The sequence below is a fragment of the Ischnura elegans genome, chromosome 6 (genome assembly GCF_921293095.1).
Source record: "Ischnura elegans chromosome 6, ioIscEleg1.1, whole genome shotgun sequence".
NCBI classification, from domain to species: domain Eukaryota; kingdom Metazoa; phylum Arthropoda; class Insecta; order Odonata; family Coenagrionidae; genus Ischnura; species Ischnura elegans.
In genome coordinates, this window is record NC_060251.1 from 29,579,676 (window position 1) to 29,606,763 (window position 27,088).

Consider the following 27,088-nt stretch of genomic DNA (forward strand, 5'->3'; position numbering starts at 1 on the left):
CCAGACTGCACAAGTGAGGGTAGCAGACGGAGAATCTGGCAAGCATTAGCCGAGGTGTAAGGCAAGGCTGTCCTCTATCGCCGCTGCTTTTTAATGTATACGCTGAGGAGATGGTAAGAGAAGCGTGGGACGAGTTGGAAGCTGGAGTGAAAGTGTGTGCAATGATGTTGAAATCGGTAAGGTTCGCGGATGATCAGCGAGGGGACTACAGGCTCTAGTGGATGCGTTAGACGAGCGGTGCGAGGAGTATGGGATGAGGATTAATCATAAGACTAAGGTTATGCGGTTTTGTAAAGTATCGCGAGCAAGGAATATGAGACTCAAGATAAAAGGAGGTGGGCAAAACTTGAACAGGTAGAGCAGTTTAACTATTTGGGCAGCACATTAGAGGAAAACGGACACAGTAGTAAGGACATCAGGAAGCGAATTGCACAAGCAAAGGAGGTGTTCATGAACAGGAAGGAGCTTATGAGAGGATCGTTATGTAAGAGTTTAAAGAAAAGGTTAGTGAAGAGTTTGATTTGGAGTGTAGCTCTCTACGGTGCGGAAACGTGGAAACTGAGGAAAGAAGATGAGAGAAGATTGGAGGCATTCGAGATGTGGGTATGGAAAAGAATGGAGAGGGTGAAATGGACAGAGAGGAAAGGGAACGACGAAGTGCTGGATATGGTTGGCGAGGAGAGGCAGCTTTCAGATGAGATACGGAGGAGACAGAAGGTATGGATGGAGTTAGTGCTTAGCGGGGAGGGGATGTTGAAAAAGGTGTTAGAGGGTAGAATGTTGGGGACACGAGGGAGGGGAAGGAAAAGAAAAGGATTTTTAGATACATTGAAAGGGATTAGGCCTTACAGTGAATTAAAAAAGGCAGTGCTGGAAGGAAAGGGAGGCTTCCAGATCACTTCTTGAACACTCCATGGAAACCTACCTTTATTGGTAGAATACCACAGTAATAATGCAACTCCCATTACAGTAAATCAGCCCTTGATTGTAAGCACAGAATGAATACAAAAGAGACAGAAGAAGTTTAAAATCTAAATGGCACAACAACCAAAAAGAACATAGTATTCCAAATTATTTAAATATAGCAATTCACACAAAGAAAAATTACATCTATCCATGTATCTAATGTTTAATTATAGTATCTAGACCACAAGAGACTAATAAAAAAAACATGATAGAAAAAATGTTTTATTGATACAAAACTTACATAAAAAGTACAACAGCTTCAGAAATCAAGATCTACATTAGAGGTAGTAATCCAGTAAAAAAATAAAGGCTCAATATATATACAATCACATATTATAAATATAATGAACAAATATTTAGTCAATTTGTAATTTCTTGATCACAGACTTTCCCCTAAAAAAAGAGGATAAAAGAAGTCAAAATTCAATGCTACTTACTGTGTGTTGGACAAAACAAATTATGTCCAATTCATTCAATTCTCAGAGATGAATCTGTATACAGATTAGCAGAAGTATTGAAGTACCTCCAATAATATGCACTCACCTTGCATTTCGACTGACTCTGTAGTAATACTCAAGATTCCCCTCTTTGGCTAAAGATTCCACAAACTTCTCATCGTGAGTAATCACAATTAGCTGAAAATTCTTCTGAGAGAATCTCCGCTTCACAATCCTGCAAGAAAATGCAATTGTATCACAAACTGATAATGATTTGCGTATTATAGCAATAAGTTTGCGTTTACCTCCCACTTACTCTGCAAGAGCTTCACTCAAGCTAACGCTGTTATCGAAGTCCAAATTTGCAGTGGGCTCGTCCAGGGCAAAAACACCACATTTAGCACTGAATGTCTCAGCAAGGGCGATGCGAATAATGAGGCAGGCCAACATCTAAAAAATAAAAAAAATGCATAGAGAAATAAGTAGGTGCTATGGGGGGGGCTGCAAGGAAATCGGTTTCCCTTCTGTTGGCATATTATTATAAGGACAAATTATGATGAGGGAAATTCAAACAACTCAATTTGAATTCCTCCATTACACCATATGAGTAGGAGACTTGCATACTAGCACCTTGTCTGCCCTATGAGTAATTTGTGCTGATTCCTGAATAATAATATTAACTTTTCACTGTTGACAAGTACCTGTATGACCACATCAAGGACTATTGGTATAAAAAGCATACAGATATACAGTATTACATTACGAGAAATAACAGTTTCTGAGAGGATCGTTATGCAAGAGTTTAAGAAAAGGTTAGTGAAGAGTTTGATTTGGAGTGTAGCTCTCTACGGTGCGGAAACGTGGAAACTGAGGAAAGAAGATGAGAGAAGATTGGAGGCATTCGAGATGTGGGTATGGAAAAGAATGGAGAGGGTGAAATGGACAGAGAGGAAAGGGAACGACGAAGTGCTGGATATGGTTGGCGAGGAGAGGCAGCTTTTAGATGAGGTACGGAGGAGACAGAATGTATGGATGGAGCGAGTACTTGGCAGGGCGAGTACTTTCACCAAACTGAATCTCACAGCGTTCGTTCTGCCGCCACCGAAAGTACAGTTACATTAAAACCAATATGTAGTGAACCTCTTTACATCATAAACCTCCATACTTCATACCACCCCTACGGACCCATAAGATTTACACGCAAATTTATAGGCAAACCTTTTTGTAGTGAACCTCTTTATCTCGTTAAACCTCCACTTATCATACCAAGGAGATACCCCCGAGACAGCCTAACTACCTCCGCAAATCGTACCGAGACAACTAGAGACCACTAATGCAGCCACAATTATGTACATGGAATGACATTTTCAGCGATAAATGTTTCACCTGTATTGTTTTTTTCTTATACACCTTTATTATGTTGTAATTTTCACGTTAATCATTAGCTGTGGCCATTTTGTTCCATATGAGAGCATACCTAACATTAAAAAAGAAAAAAGGTATCCGACTATCCTAATTAGGGATGGTAGGATCGGATACCTCGGATCCAAATATCCGCGAATATTGCCCTTCATCGGATACATTGAATTCAAAGTCGCGGCAGACATTAGATCTGGATCCGAAATTTTGAATAATAGCTTCAGTGAATGCGGGTGGAAAGTGTTCCAATTCTATCTTTGAATGTGCCGTCGCATGCGATGCTTGTCCTATTCATGAACCGTTTTGTTTGAAAGCTTTTGCTTGTCATGTTACATACCTTGAGATTCAGGCATCATGGGACATCTCAGGGATCTTAGTTCAAAAGATCTTACACGAAGAGTTAGGTGTTAAAAAATTGGTTTCCCGCTGTATACCGCACCTCCTCACAGAAGAACAGAAAGCCGCTGGAGTCAAATGGTGTTGAAATACTCTACAACAATTAGACTCAGGAGCATCAAAGCACGTGCAAAACTTCGTAAGTGGTGATGAACCATGGATTTATAGCTACTAGCCCGAATCAAAACGCCAATCTTCAGTATGGGTCTTCCAAAGTGAACTCATTCCGACAAAAGTTGTTTGCTCTCGCAGCGTTTCCAAGAAAATGGTCGCATCGTTCATAGCCAAATCAGGTCACGTAGCAACAATTGCTCTTGAAAATCAAAGAACAGTTAACGCTCAATGGTATAAGACCATTTGCTTGCTGGAAGTGATCACCGAGCTTCAGAAAGATAACCCAATTCGACACTCCATCATAACAATGCAAGCTCACAAACCCCTTGAGTTGTATTTGGAACAGCTAAACGTCGAAATTCTTGATAATCCTCCATACAGCCCAGACTTAAGCCCCAATGATTTTTTCACATTCCCAAGAATCAAGAATATGCTACGAGAAAAGCGCTTCAAGACGTATGAAGAAGCAGATGATGCCTAAAAACAGCCATTTTGACTACCCCTTACTTCAGAATGGAATAAATTTTATAACGACTGGTTCCATCAAATGCAAAAGTACATTGCCTATCGTGGAGAGTACTTTGAAAAAATAAAAAAATTGCATTATTGAACCTCTTGTAGTTTTCTTCATTCCTGACACTTAACCTGTATCCGCCCAATGTAACAAAAATGTCACACCCTGTATCGCTCCACTGTAATGGCTCTTGCATCGCTCGGGCACGGTATATTGTTAAGTTTTACACCTTATTAGAAAGAGGAAGCTAAGTGCTTCAATTCAGGGTAAGAATTGTCAAATGAGAGTGAAGACCTATCCTTTAAGTACCCCTGGTACTTATGCGCCTTCTCTAGACACTAAAAATGGACGTTCGCTTTGTGTAAGTACTTAATTTTTTCATTAATATATGAGCTACAGCGACAATTTTTGGTATATATCAACATAAAGATGCAAAATTATTAATAATACATTAACATGCTTAGTATTGCTTTAAATTTTTGTAATATTCTCTGATAAATGGTACTGTGACATAAATGTCACATTGGGCGGATCCCTAAGCACATTTTCAAAGTTTCGAATTTTATGCTCTAGTTAGAATTTATTGCATTTCAACGGTTTTTCCTTCGCATTCTTGCCAAAAGATTTATTATTTATCAATTAATCGATAATTTGCGTTTATTAACTTTTATTCTGGTAATTAATTTTGAATTAAAATTTTTAATATTATTGACATCGATAGCTCAGAGATATTACACTGTGTGAAGCTTCCGGAAAACGAAGACTTTGACGAAGTATAATCAATATACCTTGAGCCACCAGAAGTAGTAATTGTCACTGATTAGGGCATTGCAGATGACCAGGCTGGTGGACTAGTGGAAAACTGAACGGGAAGACAACTTCGGGCAAGAGTGAAGCTTGTTTTGCAGCTTGATAATGATAATAATGAATTTCAAGAGAAGTCTGGAAGAATTTCGGTATCAGTTACACGTAACGAAAAGGATTCACAGTCAACGAAGCTTACTTCACTTGTCCAGCAGAAAAAAGGAAAAATAGAAGCAGCCAATTGGCGACGGGAAGATCTTTTTGTAAGGTATAGGTTATTCCCTGAAACAGATCTTCCTGAATTGAGGGAAAAATCATGTGTAGACATTTTTGAGATGGTTTTTTTCGGATGATATTTTTTCTCTCAGCAGAATAAATTAATTATACTAAATTTATTGTTTTTTTATCTCCTAGTATCAGTATAGAGGAAAATTTTCATAGGAATTTTAATGTTATGGGGTTGTAACAAGGATCCATCCAAGCGATGCTCCTGGGAAGATTCTGGGGATGTTTACAACTCAATGCTTGCCGTAGCCAAGCAAAGGAATAGATTACTTGTGATAAGTAAATACCTTCACTGTGCAGACAATACGATGCCTGGCACGGAAGACAAATTGTGGGAGCTATGCCCGTAGATCACTAAATTGAAAAAACCGTTTCAGGGAGATTTTTCCCATTGAGAAAACTCTCTTTTGTCAGGAGTATGATTACGTATTTTGGTACCCATCCTTGCATGCAATTCATTCGGCGGAAGACAATCAGTTTTGGTGGTGGTGGTGGAATATTTTTCCTTGGCTTTTGGATGTTGCTGTTTACAATCTGCTGTTCACAAGCGAAATCTGGTCCTTACATGTCACAATTAGAGATCAGGCGTGTAATAGTGCAAACATAACTGACCATATATCGATGTGAAGCCAAGTATAGCCGCCGTACTACTTCATTTTCAACAGAGGCAGACAGTGAAATATGTTATGATGCTAATGATCAATTAGTCCCTGTTTTACTAAATAAAAGATGGCGTCGCCGTGCTGGAGAATATTGCACTTCCATCAACTGCACTGCATGTAATATGGACAAATGTTGCTTTACTACTTACCACTCAAAATGGTTCGTATACGCCGGCATTGAACTCTAAATCAATCTATAGTTTATTTGAAACAAATTGATTCAAATTTCATTCAATTTTATACTGTATTACACTCTTATGTGTTGTGAGAATATTTTTCAAATATGTATATTTATACTATGTATTTTCCAAACTTGGGAAATGCATTTTCCACCGTTTTAACTATTAGCCATGTAAAAATATTATTTAAATGTACCTTCAACAAATCCATTGATTGTGTCAATTCGAGGTTCTGTAATTTCATAACACTCCTGACGAAAAATTTACATAAATTTGAAATAATTTTTCTTGATGTGTATTTGACAAGGTTATAATTAGAGATGTGCGAATAGTATCCGCGAATACTCGAATACCTCGAATACTAGAAAGTATTCGATATTCGAGATCTCGAATAGTTATGCCAAAGGTACCGTCTCGAATACCTCGAATACTTTGAATTTCGCGTCATACACTGTCGCCCGCACGTCGTTGGTAGTTGACTTGGAAAAATGAAGAGAACTCTAGTCGTTTAGTGCATGCAGCGCCGTTTTAGGTAAGCTGATGAACTACATCAAATTCGCGGGTTTGAGTGGTGAAAAGAGTTGGGCATGGGGAACCGAAATTGATCGGGTGAAAAAAATCCGAAAATCCCAGGTGTCCCCCATCAGGATAACCTCAGTGCCGTGGGATAGCAACATTGGCGCATTTCCCACGATCCGTTATCCCCCTCCATTCAGCATTCACCCCACCCAATCTGACGATTTCCTCTTCTCCGAAATCAAACAAAAGGTCCCAGCTCATGCAGGGATCGTATTACGAAGACCTTAGCTTCGAAAAAAATATCAAATTATATATCAAAATATCATGTCACGAGAACAATAAAAACGTGTCTCACGCCCCCCCCTCTACTCCATTTCTGGAGGTCAACTGCTGCATGAGTCGTCTACTAGCCCAAAAGTTGTCTAACAATGACTTTCGGCAATTGATATTACACTTTTATTGGATTGAAATATTAGTAATGTGCGTGTAATTTAAAAAAGAATGAGACCAAACACGGCATATTTCTGACTTTATTTGAGCATTTTACACAGGAAATTAAATGCCGGAAAGACGAAGAAATACGACGGAGGCATAGCATTTTGGCGTAATGCTCAAATAGGGTGCTTTCCTATTATTTTTTTATTGCCTAAATCGAAATATTAATACTCCTGGAGTACATATTTAACGCTTTTAGAATTTTATAAGACGATATCTATTTTTCCCGATTAAATTAAAAGTGAAAATTTTCAAGCGCGCGAAAATGCGACTGGTTAGTATGAATGCCGGGAAAAACTCCGCGTGACGTCGTTCTGCTTACCGCTGCCGCGAGTGAGGTGACCTTGGGGCGAGGCTCTGAGCGCTGATATGACGCAGAGTGCTAGCAGGTAGCTGAGTATCATGCTAGCTGGTAGCGCTTGGCTTAAATAAGGATTATTAATACCTTTTCAAACGAAGAAAACTTTCTGACCTTAGCCAGTTTCAATTGGTGATTATTAAGACGTTTCCCTGAGCTCTGCGCCTCGTGCATGCAATGGTAACCTCAGATGATGTAAAACTCCTATCCTCTCGTGTAGAAACTAGGTCCCTATGATGTCATGTGGAGTGGCATCGCATGGGCGTCAACCTGGCCTTTTTCAAATGAGGATAAAATTGACCATTGCCATTCGTCTAAACCAGTATTTCTAAAACCAAATAATTAGTACATTATGAATACACTTATGGTGGGTAACGAATCACAATCAATGCCTTTCGTTTTCTTTAATGAAGGAAACTACCCTATTATTTACATAAAATTAAAATATTCCATTAATTAGCTAAGTTCCTGTTTGAATCCTTTAAAGGAAATCACAATACTCACCAAAATCTTGGGTTTCCTGCTGCATAGGCGACCTAGTCAAACATTCTCACATTCATCATTTAGTATTCGAGGTATTCGAAATTCAAGGTATTTGAAATTCGAGGTATTCGAATATTCGAGCAATGATTTGATATTCGAATTCGATATTCGAGTTCGAGAAATCTGCTATTCGACCCATCCCTAGTTATAATAGTACAAACATTATAAATTTAAATATTCCATATTTGTGAAATAGCATTGAAAAAATCCAGAAAATTTGTACACCTTAAAACATCACACTTAACATTGAAAAATTTATAAATCGCGGGCAATAGAACTCTGAAAATTATTGCTAAATTTTTGAACAATTTACTTTAAATTTAAAAAAAAGCTTGAAAATAGTGTACGTAAATAATAATATGTTTTTTTAAGGTTTTTTATCATTTAAATGAACTATGCAGCTCAAATGCGAAAAATATTTGCTTTTTCTGGGGAAGTATTACCTAGCACCAAAAGACAACAGATCCGCCCAATGTGACATTTATGTCACAGCCTGTATCTCGGAAACCACACAACCGATCAATGTAATATTTTCAGAATGTAGTAAAAATGAGACCCTTAGCATTCCCATAAAATATCAATTACTAATCTAAAAAAAAATATTTTGGGCGGATCCGGGTTAAAGAGCTACCCTCTGAATCATACCCTCTGACCAGCGCTGCATCGGTCTCTCATGTCCACTTCTACTCCATTTTTCACCATAATCACACGGTATTTGTAGGATCGCCTATTACCAGCCACTGCAACACAATGTTTATAATAAGACAATTGCAAAAATAACGTCAAATTAGCATATCACACACTGTACTTTTCACAAAATCCACACCAAGGCGACATTTGATAAATAATTATGGAAGTGCGAGCAACTCAAAATTTGAGTCGAGTTGAAGAAAAAAACTTTGGCAAACAACAAACCCAACAAAGTTGGCTATGTTTGATTAAAGAAATGTGCATGATTACATAGCATTACTTTGTTTTACCGGCCAAGATCGTGGAAAAAATTGAGCGAGAATGAAAATCATGCATGGATAATCTGCAACCCGGATAAACCGCAGCCGGATAATCGCGAGTCTGCTGTATTTGATTGCTCCATGCCAATTTCGGGACTGCTGCCATGTAGCAGTACTTTAGTCAGACAATAGTTTTCCTCCCATCCTAGAGGGTACTTCATTTGCAGGAAATTATGTCTTCATATCCATGTGAATTCGCTGCATTCTCAACACTATTCACACTAAAATTAGCTGACTGCCGCTGATAAGAAACAAAAATGGCACGAACCAATCAAAGCCAGCCGGTTCAACTATAAGGAGCATTGAGAAGGCAACAGATTTATCCTCGATTTGAAGTCACCTCCAAGACAGGAAAAGAAACATTACCAAGAAAACAACTACGCCGCAGCAACGCCAAAAGCAGATTGGAGTAAAAGAAAACATTGGTACCAAAACATCCATGAGGAATCCTAACCCTCAACTCCATTAACAGGCCAGAATCCACCAAACACTGGCAAGTCAGTAATTTTGATTGATTTTTCTACCTCCAATTAGGGAAACTAGTAAAGTTAAGAAAGAATTACAGAGTAGGAAATTGTTACACTTACTTGTTGTTCCTTCAGCTCCGTCATTAGTTTTAATTTCTATGTAATCAACATCATTCCCTTTATACACAGAGATCCATAGTTCTCGAATAATGGAATTTATTGACTGCATCCTTTCCTGGTGGAAATGCATAATGGCCCAGTCCAATGCTTTACTGAATTGCTCAAGGTCCTTAATGGCCTTCTTCGTTGACATCAGTTCAAAATACTTTTCACTATAATCCTTCTCTGCATTTTTGAAAATATCTTTTTTCAATTCCCTCTCCAGCTGAAGAATGTTTTTCTCAAGCTCAATCTTTTTTCCTTCATACATTGACATCTATAAATTATTGAAACAAAAGTAATTATCTATAAATGGATAAGAAATAAATGACACAAAAGGAATCAAGTCTTTCCAGGAATACCTACCCCAATTACTTTAATTAAAAGCTATACCAGCAACCCAGTCTTGAATGGTAATCATTTTTACGAGTTGTGACCTTAAGGCTTCAATCCCATGATTAGAGATGCGTGAAAATTGCAAATGCGATAAATGCGACATAGATGCGATGACTGGACTTTTATGATATTTTTACGCAAATTTGCCTTCTTGACGGTAAAATTCGTACATTTCGTGCCGAGCGCAGTTTAGAGAGCGCAGAGCGTGCCGAGTGGCCGCAAACTACAAGTGGGCGCGGGCAAGCTGCACTTCCGCCACTATATGTCTTATTCCTTAATTTATTATTGTTCTACAACAGAATTATTTAAAATATTCTGTATTTTGTCATATAACTGTGTTTCACTACATTTTATCGTCATCTACCTCATTATGAAAATAAAAAATAGACGCTACAAAATGCGATAAACTGTTATTGAAAGTGCGATAAAATTAAAATGAAAGTGCAATTTTCACGTATCTCTACCCATGATTAGCAGACAGTTGAGTTAATATTAACAATTAACAGTATTTTTTCACACAAAAATTTAAGTTTCACATACCCTGCTAGCACACATTGTGTTCATATATGTACCGTATATCTCCGAATATAGTCCCCCCTTTTTTTCCAAAAATGGCCGCGGAAAAGTAAGGGGGGGGGACTATAATCGAGTGTAATCCAATTTAGCATACTAAAGGTGACCATAAAGTAATAAATAACGGCATAATGGCTAATGTTCTCGTAGTCTTTCTATTTGAGTATATTTATGAGGATTATAATCGGAGATATTAGTAAATACTGCCACGTTTTACCGGAAATTAAGACAATTTTTACCACAAATGTTGTACAGATACGATTATTTCGATTCAAATAGCATATCGAATATGCGTTTTCACGGAATCCATCGGGTAGCCGCTAATTTTTCTTGGAAAAGTATTGTTAGAATAATTCAATCGACACTGATCACTTAATGATGCAAAACAGTAAATAATTAAAATGAAAACTAAACACACACTATCATTACATTAATCGAACACTAGAATTGAATCAATAGTATATGTACCCGTCGCTCATTTAATAACTACACGATTTAAATAATTGCGAAAAATAAACAGATAAAGTGAACCTTTCGTGACGATTTAGCATTTCATTGCGTCCGTAGCTACTATACGTCCGTGCGGTTCGTGTTTACAACCACTGCCTTTACCGCCTTCACAGAACAAGAATGCGCAATAGGTGATGCATTTGTTTCTGAAAAGGCGCAATAATCGACGACTTTAAACCAGAAGCGCCGGCATTACTGCATTTGATCGAAATACAGCGACTCAGCATCGAAAGTGTAATCAATTTATTGAGGAATATCTTCAATTCGTCAGGGTAAATACGATCGATAAATTACGTCGCATAACGTTTCGCAATTATTTCCGCGATATTTTCTTTATTAAAAATAATTTTACGTTCAACAGTGAGGTGATGGATCAAGTAGAAAGATGAGGATCAATCCTGCCGCAGATTAGAGGCCTTCAAAGACGGAGTTTCGATGCCAATTTAAAAATAGCCGTTGCAGAATACGCCGTAAATCATAGTATTTACAGCGCTAGCAAAGCGCTAATACATCGCGGAAGTCATTACGGGGGTCTCGATGCGGCAGATTCAAAGAATTAGAGGAAAATATCGTCGAATTTGTGCGCAAATGCAGAGCAGAAGCTCTTTGTGTAACTTATGCAATGATTCGCGACGAGGCATTGAAAATTGATATAATTTTTTTCAGTTTTAATGTTTGTTGGAAAAAGTTTATTTCTTAATTTTATTACTTTGATATTTGTAAGTCCTGTAGTTTAATTGTTTTGCTTAGCAGGCATTTGATAGCAATATTTTTATAATATTTATAATTTATTTAACACAATTTTATTTAGATTTCCTAAATTCTTCAGGTCACTTGGATTTGTGATGACTTGATGGGTGTGTTACACTGGATCTAAGGAAGTTTCAGGGCCAAATGCAATACTGTTTATGGGCTTTAAGTTAAAGCTTATATATTGACATTGTCTGTAGTCATTTGGAAATCAAAAATATTAATAATTTGTGAAGGTTTAAAAAATACAATAGCCTTGGATACTTAAAAAAATTTCTCATTTCTTCATTACATCTGGTTAAGGAACTATAAATTACTGATACATGCAATGGATCACAACATGTTTTAGGTATACACCCATGTCTCGTATAGCGCAAGGGATGCGTTCCTTGGGGTCTTTGCGCTATACGAATTTGCGTTATACGAGAGCGTTTTAACATAGGGAAGATAGGGATGCGTTCCTGGTAGCATAGGTCTTGGGTATTGAATTTCCTCTAAAACATCTATATTCCCATAAAAAGCCTTAGAAAACATTATTTCTATAAATATTTATAGTTTAAAACATCTTTAAAGATAGTATTCACGCATTCAAAGACTTTTATTCACATTAAAAAAAATTCTTACGTGCTTTCGAAATTCCGTCCTGTCGTGCGGGTAGGCTAACATCTGCTATCTCAGGGGATCGTAATGCGTTGCCGGCAGTTGATGATTTTTCAAACTAGTCTAAAAACAACTATTGTGTCACCCAGGCCCTTTTGTCGCTCATCGAAATGACAGGAAAATGCTACTTTAAATGCCATTTCATAGCTAGCGGAGTTTATGAATGATAAATCATTTTAATTTGAAGTCCTCCGAGTCATTAGCAGCTACGTGAAACAGTCTTTAAATGCCTTGAAACCTGACCCAGGTTTTCCTTCCCTGAAAATGAATGAACGAGAATGCATTCTTTTCCAAAAGAATATCGTCTCATCAACACTAAAAACTAGTTGAGGGGGAAAGGAGCCACTTTCAATAACAGCTTGGAGTTCATCAGAAAATGTTGTGGTGGCTGCGCTATAACACTTGCAGATTCACCTGATATCGCCGCACTGAAAATACCTGCTTGCCGTTTAAATTCTGGAACCAACCGGAGCTTTCACTTAATGTCTCGGAGCGATTACCACTCTCGTCTTTTTGTACTGATTCACCATGAACTTTCCGTATGTGTAGACCGCTTGGTTGAAGTTGGTGCGGCTGAGGTCACTGATATTTTAGCTTCGTCTTTATTCAGAATAAGGCATCGTGAGTTTAAACTTCCGCGCAATATCGCTTTGACGCTCTCCATTTTCAAAGCAATTGACCTCTCTCAAGTCCTCTTCTAGGTTAATGGTTTTTCTTGATAAATTCTTGAATTTTCTACACGCATTCCTATTTTTTGCCATATTCTCTTGGTTTTTACCCTGTATGGCTCTATCTAAATCACCTTCTTCTGCTGAACTGTATTCCTGAGACGCAGAAGGGCTATGACTGCGGGGAGGGAACGAAGCCATTGTGTTTGAGACACTATAGCGGACCCTTTTATGTGTTGATGCTATTCATGCGCAACTCGGTCACCGCTCCATTTCTCCCCCGTGAATACCGATGACCTTGAAGGCTTTAGCGTAGACTCTCTACCTGGAAGGCAATCGCCCGGTATTTTTTTTTATAACCTACGACGGCAAAAATACGTCTCAAACCGTATTGCTGAAAAAAAACTCTTTTCCACTAGCCCCACGCTTAATTAACGATCTAAATTATTTATTATCATTCTGTTAAGGAGACGAGATAAATCTTCGGTAGGCCGGCTATCTAGACCCAATGACGAGTAATACTTTTGGCAATTGCGCAGCAATGAATTTCGATTAATATATAAACAAAAAAGAAGATTTGAGGCAAGAAATAATATTAATATGCGTAAATTGATAGAAATTTCGTGTGTACTTAGCGCAAGTTCACGTTTTATCACGAGAGCGTTTAAGATTTTTGATTAGGCTACACTGCGTTGCAATGTTTCCCCGAGGAACGAATTTGCGCTATATCGAAATTGCGCTAATCGAAATTGCGCTATACGAGACATGGGTGTAGTTATTTTGTTGTGATGGAAAATATGTGAACAGATTTGTTCTTAATCTTCACAGAAAATAATAGTTTTTATCGAATCTAGAATCTTAACTTGCTAACCACAGAAAAATTGCCTTCCTTTACATTTTAAAATTTTTCCCAAAACTGAGGTCTCAAAATTGGGGGGGGGACTATATTCGGGGGGGGACTATATTCGGAGATATACGGTATGTACTGAGTTTCCATGGATAAGCTCTCTCATTAAGATATGACATCTAGGTAGAATGGGAATTGCATAACAGGATTAGATATCATATCTCTCAAGAGGGATATGTCCCCATAGAACCCAAGTATATTCTATGCATACATTGTCACTTGTGCTAGTTAGGGCTATATAGCTTCATAGGCAATTCAAAACTTATCTACATCAATTTTGGTTGAAGTTCTTGGATATTCAGGACTTATCAAAATAATAACATGTAGTAGAATAGCCACAGCAAAAAGAACACTCTAAAAACAAAGAAAGATCTGCTTCTAAAAGGATATTTAGGCACAGAAATATAAAAGAAATTCATCAAAATTTACATATTGATAACACTTCTCCATGGCAGTGAGACATGATTGATGAAAGCAGTAGGGGGTAGAGACATATGACGTAGGGGGTGGAGGCATTTGAAAAGTAGTGCTTTAGTAGAATGATGAAAATGAAATGACCAAGTGAGCTATGAGGGAGCCCAAAGGAGAAGAGGAGTAAAAAGGAGCCTTATGTGTACTCAAAGAAGAAGATGGAAGAACTTAATTGGCCATATATTGAGGCTTGATGACCTGATAATTACAATCGTTCAAGGACAAGTGGATGCAAGGATGGAAAAGGAGGAAATTAGATAAAATATATGCAGAAGGTAATGAAGCATGTGAAAGAGAAGAAATTGATTTGTAGGTGTGAAAATATTAGCTGATACCAGAATTGAGATGAGAGCTGCGTAAAACCATTCTTAAGTTGACCAATGATGGTGACAATATAATAAAAATGCCTCACCTTTTTAGAGATTTCGTCATTTTCTCTAACTAGAGCAACTTTTTCCGTATGCATAGTTGCTATATTGATGCCACGCAAATCCTGCTGGATCTTCATCTTTTCAGACTCAAGAGTACTTTTTTGTGACTCTAATTCCCGGAGCTGCAAATTATCTGTCAGCTCTCGTTCTTTGACCTACAAACATAATAATAATAATTAATGGATACAAAACAATTACAGGACATAGCATCATGTACAAACATTGGTGCCTCATCTTAATGAAAGTTAAAAAATTGTAAATCATGCACACATTATAGCCAGAATGCATATAATTCTACATATGTATTCTACCACATACTGCCACTGCCATAAGTACAACAAGTGAATAAAGTAAATTAATTAGATAACCTTAATAAAAGAATCATTTACTTAATTATGATATTTTTTAACCAGCATAGACTTTACTTTAATCAACGTGTCTCTTGCACCAATATGTACTTATACATACATCCATAATTTCCTTACCACACAGTTGTGTATTTTTACTCCCATGTGGTAGGGAGGGCTTTTCACTGCTTTCAACCAGTGCATTGGTACTTTATATAAACGTTTCCTCCCGGTGTTATGGTCATGTACAATTTTATTCAGAATTAATGCATGAATAAATTCCCCTAACGCACTTCATTATTTCAAAGAGGTGGGCAATTAACCAAAACTTTAACTTAACAACAGATAAATGTTTAAATTAATTTTAACTGAGGTCAAAATTTAACTGACGGAATGTGAATATAGTTAATTTCAAAATTCCCACTTCCTGCATACTACTACCTTCCCATTGTTTCTCATCCGTTTCGGGGTCCCTAGCCCTCGCAGTGGCTATAGGTCACAAGGCATAATAACTTTGATCCTGAACATTAGCATTTAGCAGGAAAAGTTGACTAATTCAATATCAGTGTAATTAAAGTGCATTATGTTTTGTTCTTCTGTATTATAATTCATTTTTTCTTGTGCGTTTATCCAATGTTTTGATCGCAGATCTCTGTACGTAGCTAGAATACTACCGTATAAGCGCGTGTAAGAGGCGCACCTTTTTTCCCAGAAATTGCAGCCGGAAATGAGGGTGCGCCTCTTACACAAACTTCTTATTTTCCCCCCCTCCCCTTCGCCGGTCGCAAGTGTAAGGGGAACTGAGTGGCCTTGGTTTTCAGTGTGAGTCAGTCATTTGTAATCCTGGGTCAAAAACAAGCGGCAGGCAGGGGAGTTACTCCCTTAGTGACGTATTTTTAAAATGCCCGTTTGCTTTTCTTGTAAGCATCGCGCCGTCACGTCAGTGCCCCAGAGGTGAACATGGAAGGTCGCGCAGGGTTTTTTGCTCCGGAGGGCACGCTAAATTAACTGTCACGAGTGGGCATCCCGCGGCATTTATACTGCATATAGTAATTGCTTATCAAACGTAGAGAAACGCGTAGTTTTGAAGGACATACCTGGTTAATAGTCAATATCTGTCTTGCCGAGTAATTTCCATTACGCTGAGGACCTAATTTTCCAAAAATCATCTTCAGACGCTAATACGAGGATTATTGCAACTGAAAATTATATTGGTATCAAAACCTGCGCTTTAAAAAAATTCGAACGAGTGTGTTCATTGTTGGACTAAATTGTGGATGGAAGAAATCAGAAATGCTTATAAGTGAAGAGCGCGGAAGGAGAGGTCTAGGGGAAGGAGCGCGATCTCCGTCTTCGAAGCAAGCAACGAAATACCGAAGGGAAGGAGCGTGCTCCCTCCCCTCCGTATTTCAAGCTACGAGGCTATGAGCGAAGGAGTACGGGAAGAACACGTTCGATCTTGCATGTAACGTCATTGCCTTTAAAGCGAAGGGGCGATGGCCCAGCAATGTAATATACGCAGTTTGCGTTGCCTAAAGTTTCCAGTCCGTCTCGTCTTGTTTGTTAGCGCTTATGCTACGCTTTTTTCTTCCGAAATTGTCCTGTTTGGACTATTTTGAATATTAGTAGCCGTGTTGTAACTATAAATCTTTGCGTCAAACAATCAGAGCTTGAAAAACTTAAATTCTGTCAGATATGCGTCGCATTAGATCTCTTTCTTTTTTTGAACCTTGTGCGTGTCATACAATTATTGAAATCTATCGAGATATCTTCGGGCTCAGTGCATGACTCACCTAGCATTTGGCCTCCATAAACTGAGAGATCGATCAAGGTCAGTTGGTGAGACGAGGGAGGGATGAAACACGTTTCCATTGTTCCCCTGTAACTTGATGTTTTCCTATTTTCCTGTGGGGTCTCGGAAAGGAAAAAAAAACGGCAGAGGCATTGGCTGATGGAGGGCCGAATGTGGCTCCATTAAATCTACGACGTGGTTATTATCCTACGGCGCTGAGATTGCCCCGATTGTTGTCCTAGCTCTTGGGAAGGTTCATGCTATGTGCCTGTCGTGTATTACCTTAAAAATTTCCATGGCTGCAATTCTATTGCAATACTCCTGCGAGAGCATTTAAACAAAATTGTTCGTGAATAGGACAAGCATCGAAGAGCAACGGCGTATGCGAAGAGAGGATCGGAACTCTTTCTACTCCCTCTTATGCCGCTATTACCGCCGCAGTTATCAAAATTTCCTCTTTCAATTAATACTGAAAGAGGAAAATTCGATAACTGTCGAAATTCCAGTACGCCTGTTTTCTTTACGTTACGTTTTGTTTGTTTTATGTAAATTCCAGTACGCCTGGAATTTCGACAGTTATCGAATATACATCTGCAATGCCGCGCGATAGTATAAAAAAATGCCGCAAAATTTTTTTCTTCATAGCTTCGATGCTCAAAATAGGGGTGCGCCTCTTACACACGCTTATACGGTATTTCATAAAAAGTATTAAAAAGCACACAGGATTCTTTGATTTTTGCTTTAAGTGCATTTTTTTCTCCTTTTGTAAGTATAGCGAAGATGGGACGGGGACTTCTTCTCTACCTTACCCCTTTTTCCACCTCACGGCACCCACCGCCCAAGCCCCCCCTGATGCGATAATGCAAATTCCGGGGTTTTCCCGCAAATACGCGAATTTCATGTCAATTGCGATTTTCTCCAATTCATTGGCGATTTTCACCTTTTTTTTCTTCTGCTCACGCTTCTCCTACGAAATTGTTTTTTGAGACGTATATATTTATGCCGTAATTTTATCACTGCTTTGGCCGCTTTCCGACGCGACGAATTTCTATGGGCCGCCATTCACACCACAGCACCGTGAGATGTCTCGTTTGAGAATGAGAGAGATGTCCCGTTTGAAAGTGCCTGACTGAAACGTGCCATGAACGGCTGCATCTGAAAGTAGCATCGTCGCATCTGAAAGTAGCCTCAAGGTAGCACGGTTTGTATTTCACGCCATAAACGGCGCACCGCCGTGCCTGACTGAACCTCCCTTGCTGACCGTCAACCACGCCGTGCCATCAACTGCGCGATTTGACTAGTTTGAAGACATGCATTGAGACCAATGGTTATTTGAAAGCACGGTGCCGCACATAATTGAAGGAGATCAATGGCCTTACCCTTTAACTCCTCCTAACCCTCCATGGTACCATTACAAACCTTACACTTTCCTATTATTAATTAGTTAATATTTAGTACAGTTAGTCCTCTACTTATGAACTTTCAGAGATACAAGCATTTATTGTCCTAGTAGGTATTATATCCTGATGGCCAAGCAAAATATCTAATTTAATTTCCCAGGTAAAATATAGCAAGATATTAAGTATACAGTGCAACCTCGATAAAACGACACCCCACGGTGCACCAATAAACACTCGTTATAGCGAATTGTCGCTTTACCGGAGCAAATAATAGCCAATATACCTGTCGCGAACAGTTATACAGGAAAAGGAGTGGTGCGGCGACAGATACATTTCTATCCGATAAACGTAAGTATAAATCCAGACGAAAGGTGATGTTTTTTTTGCATCACTAAATTTCCTTACTCAAACAACGACTTCCTATTCAAACAATTTATAAGCCCCGCACTGAATAAAAATCATGCAAAGCATTGTTTTGTCAATCATTATGCCAATGCACAACCGACAAAGCCATTTTTCTATGCACTTAATTAGTGCATTTACGTAATCATTCTTTATTATTTTGGTATTTTCCACTGAAAATTCAAAAATTAACTAATAACACTGTATCACAGTTATTTAATGCCTCAAATGTTTCCATTAGTGTATGTTTATTGTTACTGTACATTAAGCGGCAGTGAAGTGAAATGACGTATTGCATTTGTTTCTGCAGTCGAAAACGGTGGAAGGTTGTATGACGTTCCTGCCTTGGAAGACTTTTTCTATCAGATAATGTAATATCTTCATTATCTACGGTAAAAAGTTTGCTAAGCTTGAAAAATGATGTGATTAAAATTGCCGTTGTTAAAAAAAAGTTTCTTTTTGAGTGTTACGCTCGTGACGTATTTGAAATAATACACTGAGTTTACCACGGCACTGCAAACGAGAGTCAGTTGTTCTGTGAGTTCTTCTAGCGGCCACCAGGGGATGCTCGGCTACCCACGTGACGGAAGAGAGCGCCACTACGACTCCGACTACTGACGCGTTCACCCTTGTGAATCCCCAACGGAGAATAAATACGTCCATCCGGACAATTCACACTCAGTATCATTACATCGTACATCCTACATCATCGCTAAGGCGCACTACATACCTTTAGAGGCATCATTGCAAGAAATACATCGTACTGCAAGGATTGTGTCGGAAAGTAGGATGTAAAAAAAGTTCCGTTTCGTCTATGTTATATCACGCGGGGAATAATCCTTAAGATACTTATGATCAGAGTCCTTTTTTCCACGACTTTGGGTTTGCACCGCAGGCATCACCAGCAACTATGAGGGGAGATTTGGTGCTTTGCATTAGTATAATCAACCTTCCGAACACTTGAAATTCTCGATTCGCAATCTATCCCTGAAATACTCCGCTTTAGGCTTAGGCGTAGCCCCTTTCTCAGGAGTTCCCGCAGATTGGAGTGGGCAAAACCACCCGAACAAAGCTCCTTATAACTCTACATAGTCTGCATTCCTTGGGCGCTTTTGTTTTTTTTAATTGTAAAGAGCGAATAAGAAGATAAATTAATTTCGACACTCTGATGTTACTCCTTTATTTTTATTTTCTCGCTTAGACGTGCTTGGTGTTTTTTTGGCCATGGTTTCTGCCATCAAATGCTTTCTATTCATGTAACTCATGGACGCGCGGTTATGCTGACGACAGCTTTCTGCCGCCCGAGTAACAAAAGAAGATCAAGCATTCATGAATGCTAAAGCCACAATATTTTCACCAAAATTAACTACTTATTTATCAAACGACAGTTTACCACATAAATTTAAGACTGAGCACTCCATTAACTTCATTTCTGACAGATCGCTAGCAATTACAGAGATTAAGGAGTCTTGATGTAAGTTTTTCCGGCGGTGAAACCCTCGCTATGGCGAGAGCCAACACCAAAAGGGCCTCGTAAAAACGAATTTTTTAACACGCTCATTATAGGGTCAATTGACGGTGCATCAGCTATCTCTCGTAATAGCGGGGGTGTCGCTACAGCCCGTACTCGCTTTAATGAGGTTCCACTGTATTTATATTATTAAGTATATTTATACCTCCTGCGTGGAAAGGTCCAAACGCGTTTCATCAATCTTCTGCAGCAGCTCCTGACGTTTACTAAATGCTGCTTCTGCATTCTTTCCCAGGCGCTCAAGTCTCGAGCGAGAGGCTGCAACATTTTCCTCAACTCCTTCACTTTCCATTCTTTTAATTGCTTTATTCAAGGATTCTATTTCTTTGTAATGTCGCTTTACATTCTCAACCTGAAAAATAAATAAGCAAAGATAAATACTGTTAGAGACCAAATATTGTAAACATATCAATATAATAATAAAATAAATATAAACAAAATAGAAATGTAATAGTGAGATATAAATAAAATGCTGATGAAGAATCTGATCTGGAGTAAGGAAATGAAGGAAAGAAAATGAGAAAAAACTGGAGCCATTCAATAGGTGGATGTGGAGGAGGAAAGGTGAAATGGATGGAAAGCAAGAAGAACAACGAATTGATGGACATGGTGGGTAAAGAGAGGAAACTTAGTAACGTTCAATCAAGGAAGAATATAATGATATCTTATTTAAGTATGCCGGGACTAGCCACAGTGATAACTTTTACAGAGTCACCCGCAATGCACAAATAGTGCGAAAAATCCACAGAGGAAAAATCATTTGCCTTGACCGAGATTCGAACCGGATCCCTCGATTTCCGGCCGAGCGCTTTAGACAGTTGAGCTAAAGAGGCGAGGATTTTTTCGCACTATTTGCGCATTGCGGGTGACTCCGTAAAAGCTATCACCGTGGCTCGTCCCGGTATACTTAAATAAGTCTAGAGTGAACACCTCTCGCGTTCTAAGTTCGGGCTTTGCTCTCCGGCTGTGGCGCCATGCGCACGACCTGGACTGCTAGTCGCATAATATGCTCAGCAGTCCATACCACCTTGTCCGGTATAGTCTACAAATTTCCACAGGGGAGAATGACGCCTCGGTAGCTTAACTGGCTAAAGCACTCGGCCGGAAATCGAGGGATCAGGGTTCGAATCCCGGTCAAGGCGAATGATTTTTCCTCTTTGGATAATGATATCTATTTTGAAGCGCAAAATTTAAGGGCTATAATCTGAATTGGCATGTTCTTTCAAACATGTAAATCAATTTATCATTTCATTTTGAACACCTTGTGTACAATGAATTATATATTCTGTCACATTGGACAACTGAAGAATAAAATAAAGAAAAAACAACAAATTCAATTTCCACCACATGTATATGTATTTCTCTGAGTAAAATCCCCCCTTTCTAATTTTGAGACTTCAGTTTTGGGAAAAAAAATAAAAATGTAAAGGAATATAGTCCCCAATTTACTTTTACCACAGGCAGTTTTGGAAAAAAGGGAGGACTATAATTGGACAAATACAGTACTTTATATTTCATGAGGACGTTTTTTCCAGCAGTTTTATCCAGCAGTACTTTCATTGGAATTTGTAAAAAGTCAAAATTCTCAATTCATCCCTCCAGACTTCAAAATTTTCTAAGATTCACTTACCTTGTCCCCGGTTCAAAGACAACAATCAAGATTTCATTGCATACATATACATTAAATGTGACACACACCTTTTCTCTCTTTTCATCAAATTTCTTATGAAGGTCAATGGAAGTTCTATCCTTCTCAGTTTGACGATCTCTCAGGACACCATCAGCCTCACGCAATTCACTCCTTTTCAAAGAAATTTCCATGTCTACAACTTCCTGGAACTCTTCTTTCTCCTTCAATTTCTCCCGCAGGCTGTTGCTACCTTGAATGCCTGATTGAAGCTGAAGATTTGAAAATAATCATTAGAAAATCAATTAACTAAGTTCACGCTACAGGTAAAGGTGAATATGCTTTATCACTAAACTCATTCAAGAGAGAGATCAATATTAAGTAAAGAATTAAATCACAATCCAAATTACCCACCCAGATTGTTTATATGTACCCATGTTCACTCCTCCAACTGCATTACAATGCACTCTCCTGACAATGAAAGTCAAGTTTCTTAACACTAGAAGGACGGCAGGGGTCATTTGACCCATTTTCAGAAATCAAATTAATTTTTCTTTTATTAAAATATTTTTTTTTAATTTTGAAACTTTTTCACTTTCTTCATTTTGGTCTTAAGTGATGAATCAGCATAAATTTAACTATAATGTTTGGTTCTTAATTTTCATGACAGATTATACCTAGAATCTCAGACCTAGGCTGGGGGTCATTTGACCCACCACTTGTTTTCCGGCTTTTTTCTACTTCTTTTCTCGCCCATGGGCTCTTTTGTGCCGAGTATGTCATTTAATCAGCAAGAGGCTAGTGTGGTAGATGATTTGCATGATTTTGAACCAAGAAGGAGCCAGGAAGTACCTGGTTCGATGACGGTTTTGTCCCATACGCTATTATGTATGTATTTTAAAACCTAGGCATAGTGACTTTTCCGTACTCAATCTTTCGATATATTATGGGCAGTAAAGGGAAATAAAATGCTCTAAATTGTTGCTTAGCGTGAAATTCATGCAACTATTAATTATTATTTTGTATTTTTTTTATTTTGCAATGATTATTGTATTACCCACACTGGAAAATCACACGTATTCCATGAGTGTTTTCCATCAGCCGAGGTTCAGACCTCTTACAGATATTATTTTTCATCAACGCTACATCATGTTTACGAATAACTATGTCATTTTTCTGGCCTGAGGGCATTGCCACTCGGCCTAACTCCTTTGCCAGGTGTCCCGCTGAAGTGCCGCCTGACCCCATTGGGGTTTGGGACGTGCGGACTGCACGCTGCGCCCCTGGGCAAAATCCTGTCTCCTTTAGAGAGAACGGAGGAATTGGGCGGACTGTAAAGTTCTATTGTATATTCTACCCTTTGAATCCACACATAGGACGGAGAAGAAGCAATACTGCAAGTTCTTGGAAGATACAAATTGGTTGGCGGTTGAGTCCATGCCTTTCGAATGGCAATTAGTGTTACTTCTGAAATTTTTTTCCTTTTGTATGCACTTGAAATGCCCTCGAGCCCTCTATCCCTCCAACACAGCTGCAGAAGAGTCAACCATATTTCGCTTTTGTTTGTAGATTTTTTCGTATGCATATCAGTAGCGAATTGAGGAAGAAAGTAAGAAGTCGAGAAAGATATCAAGAGAAGAGCCGTCGCCATTCAAATGGCTGATAGGGAATATCAGTCAGCAGAGTGTGTTCTTGCTGTTCTTCGGGAGTACGAAGATCAGTCTGGAACTGAATCAGAAACATCAGTCGAAGGAACATTTGTCCATTCCATCATCATTTGCGTGTGATGGAAGTGATGATTCCAATTCCAAAGTCCAAGATAGTGAATCCAATGGCTAAGCCCTTTTAACAGGTACAGTGGAAGCCCCTTATAACGACAGCTGTTGGGAACAGAGAAATCTGTCGCTATAGTGAGTTGTCGTTGTTACCGAATGCAATTACATCGTCACAAAAAAATCACTCATCAGGCGTCACCACGGCTGTTTATGCCGAGAGGCGAAAATTGCAGCATGATAGCCGTTTTAAATCATTATTTTGAACATTTAATTCACTAATGATCATATTCACTTGCAATCTATGATCAAATCATATGTAATTATGCAGAATGCTATATGCCGAGGCATTAAGAAGTCGATTTTAAAAGTCCCAGCTTCAGACTCACTCGTACTGAACTGTGCATTATGAGCTGTTATTATCCTTATTTCTTGGATGCTCCAAATATACATGTCATAACTACCAGTTATGGCTATGCATCAGTCTATTAAATGCTAAAACTTCGGAATCTGTTCAAAAATTCATACCTTCAATCTTTCCGAGTAGTAATGAAAATGATGGGTGGCTGCTGCAATTGGGTGACGAAAGGAGCGTGATAAAATTTTAGGGTTCCACATGAGCATTGCAATTCTATCTTTTTCAGGTTAACGGCGGAATGAAGGTGGAAGTAATCTTCTTATGCTTCAAGTCTGCCTGTATGAATGGTTTACTATCGTGTTTCAAAACTGCCAACTCAAATGCTATCGGATACATGAAACCGAACAGCAATACGGCATCTAAAAGCATATTAGTCATATCAATTATCTTCGGTGGAAAGGGTGAAAAACTGTTTCAAATAAATAGAAGGACAAATAACAAATGAAGTCCACTCTTTGTCTGTCTGTTAGCAATATTTATGTTTCGTAGAGATTCACGCAATCAGACGCAATGTCAGCGGACGTAGAGACCTCTAGCGGCAGTAGCGCACACTTTTTGATAGGAATGCTGACTGGAACTGAAGAACGCTCGTAGTGTTAGGCGGCAATAACACAATTTTAACATTTCTTACAAAGTGTTAGTTCTATTGGTGGGTGGGCTGGGCAATTGTCAATGAATAATAGTACTTTTTTATTCCTTCCACCAATCCTGGCATCAAACGCTCGTAACCACTGCGTGAAGATAGCAGCCGTCATCCAAGCATTTTTATTTGCTTCGTAAGTGCAAGGGAGAGTATTAACTCCCTTAAAACATCGGGGATGGGCGGATTTCCCCACCACGAACGGTTTTAACTTATCTGAACCATCCATATTGGTGCATAAAAGAACAGTTACGCGGTCTTTACTTTTCTTCCCTCCTTTGCAGGGGTCCGTTCGAGTGGCGAGAGTTTTGTCCGGGAGAAGGTTAAAATATATGCCTGTCTCATCCGCGTTGTAAATATCGCAGGGGCTGTAATTGTCCAAATAGTCTTTAAGGACCGGAGCCCAGCCTTCCACAGCATTAACGTCAACACTTGATGATTTACCAGATAGTTTGTGAAGGGATATCCCCTTCCTATTTTTAAATCGTGCAAACCATCCATCCGAGCACTTAAAATTGTCTTCACCAAGCCTCTCACACAAATACTCAGCTTTACCCTTCATCATTGGGCCGGTGATAGGAATCCCTGCGGCTCTTTGCTGGCAAAACCACGAGAAAAGAGCAGTTTCTAGCTGTGGATGCTCTCCGGGCCGCAGGTGTTTTTGAGTGCTTGGACGCCCTTCTTTAAGCACTCTCGAACGAATTTGTTCTTTTTTCATTAAAACAGTGAACAATGTCGATGTATTAATTCCAAATCGCCTCGCTATTTCACTCTTTGAACACTCTCCACTTTCACAATCTGCAATAATTCTCATTTTGGTTTTTAAATCCAAGGACTTGCGTTTACCAGCCATGGTGCTAGCAGACGGGCGGAATAATTTTTAACCTCACTGCGGAGGCGCGGGAGGGAGATGACAAAAGAGCAACGAAATGTGTACTCGAGAAATTTATTAAGGAAAGAAGAATAGGAGAATACGGAACATGTAGACGTCGACGTTGGCGGAAAAAATGCCGTTTTAAAAGCATTGAATTCCAGAGATGTGGCACGTGGTCAAAAAGTCAACCTATCGTAATTACGAATGGCGCAAGAGAGGAATCGAGCCATTATCGCTAATACGAATTTATTTTACATTTAAATCATAGGGTTTAAAATGATTCCTTGGGTAGCTGTCGCTAATTCGAGCTTGTCGCTATATCCCGTACTCGTTATAAGGGGCTTCCACTGTATATGCCAAATAAACCAGACAAATTAGGAATCAAATACTGGGTTTTGACAATTGTGAAATCAAAATACTGCCCAAATGCATTTCCCTATTGTGGCAAAGATGAAGATGTCATCAAATCTAGCATTGGGGTAATATGTACATGGTTACTAAAATTACCGAAACATACAAAAATTCAGGAATAAATGTAACTTGTAACAATTATTTTCAATCCATTCACCTAACAGAAAATTTGAAATAAATTGAAAATTTCTCTTTCAGGGACGATCACAAAAAACAGGCATTATGCATGAATATTGTAATGCACGCCATGCGAGTGTTCAAAAATACCTTTGGTCTTTAGTCTATAGTCTTATGAAGTATCAGGCAAAAGAGAATAAGAATGTACCTACTTTTACTCAAAAACATGAACTCAGATGACAATATTTTGGATATGAATAAAAGAAAACCAGAGGCCATCCTATTTCATAATAAAAACCAAGAGGGAGTAGACATAATGGATAGCATGTATAAATTTATTTACACATCTTCAAATCCAACAGCCACATCCCACAGGCATAAAATCATAAGACATGGCAAAAGGCATGATTAATTACACACTCATGGATGACACAGCACAGCTCTGCTAGAGACTCCATGGGCCAATATAAATTCTAAAATATGGAAATATTAGAGAGGGAGGGAAGTTGGGAAAAATACAATATGGCCCTCAACAAAGATGGCGGAGAAAAAGTATTGAAAATATTTACACAATTGAGGAACAAGTCTAAAGCAGATTTAAGTCAGATTATGCAAGTATGCCCCCAATTAACTGGTGAGCCCTCTGGCCATGCAACAGCACCTTCTTAAAAGAAAATGAAAATTTTCAATGATAACAATAAAAGCAACATTTAAAAAATAGCATACCTTCAACTTTTCTCCCATTATCAAGTTACGTTTCTCACGAAGTTTACTTATCTTCTCCGAATGAGCATTTATATCAGATTGCCTCCTTTCATATTCTTTCATTGCATCCTGAAGTTCCTGCTGAACATTGCGCTGCTCTGCCTGAGCTGACTTCATAGTGCGGGTGGATTCTGAAAAGCCAAAAAAAATGTATAATACTTGCACAGTTACAGCCATAATAACTAAATTGATATTCGGAGAAATGGCCCTGAGTCAAACTGGTGAGAAAATTAGAAAGGATAACAAAACACGACAGCCATTCGTTCATCTGTTTTAAAATTCATGGTGATTAATCATGT

General features: G+C 38.6%; 1 protein-coding gene across 1 annotated transcript in view; it reads right to left on the bottom strand.

Annotated features, from left to right (window-relative positions):
- Positions 1-1,172: 1,172 nt before the first annotated feature.
- LOC124160243 (DNA repair protein RAD50) overlaps positions 1,173-27,088 on the bottom strand; it is a 63,456-nt gene continuing 37,540 nt past the window's right edge. The window contains exons 19-27 of the mRNA XM_046536056.1: positions 26,751-26,920; positions 21,864-22,064; positions 20,311-20,517; positions 14,675-14,848; positions 9,289-9,604; positions 8,337-8,431; positions 1,720-1,853; positions 1,510-1,638; positions 1,173-1,359 (exon numbers count right to left, since the gene is read on the bottom strand). Of these exons, the coding sequence (XP_046392012.1) occupies positions 1,323-1,359; positions 1,510-1,638; positions 1,720-1,853; positions 8,337-8,431; positions 9,289-9,604; positions 14,675-14,848; positions 20,311-20,517; positions 21,864-22,064; positions 26,751-26,920 (1,463 nt within the window). The 3' untranslated portion in view covers positions 1,173-1,322. The remainder of the gene's footprint in view (positions 1,360-1,509; positions 1,639-1,719; positions 1,854-8,336; positions 8,432-9,288; positions 9,605-14,674; positions 14,849-20,310; positions 20,518-21,863; positions 22,065-26,750; positions 26,921-27,088) is intronic.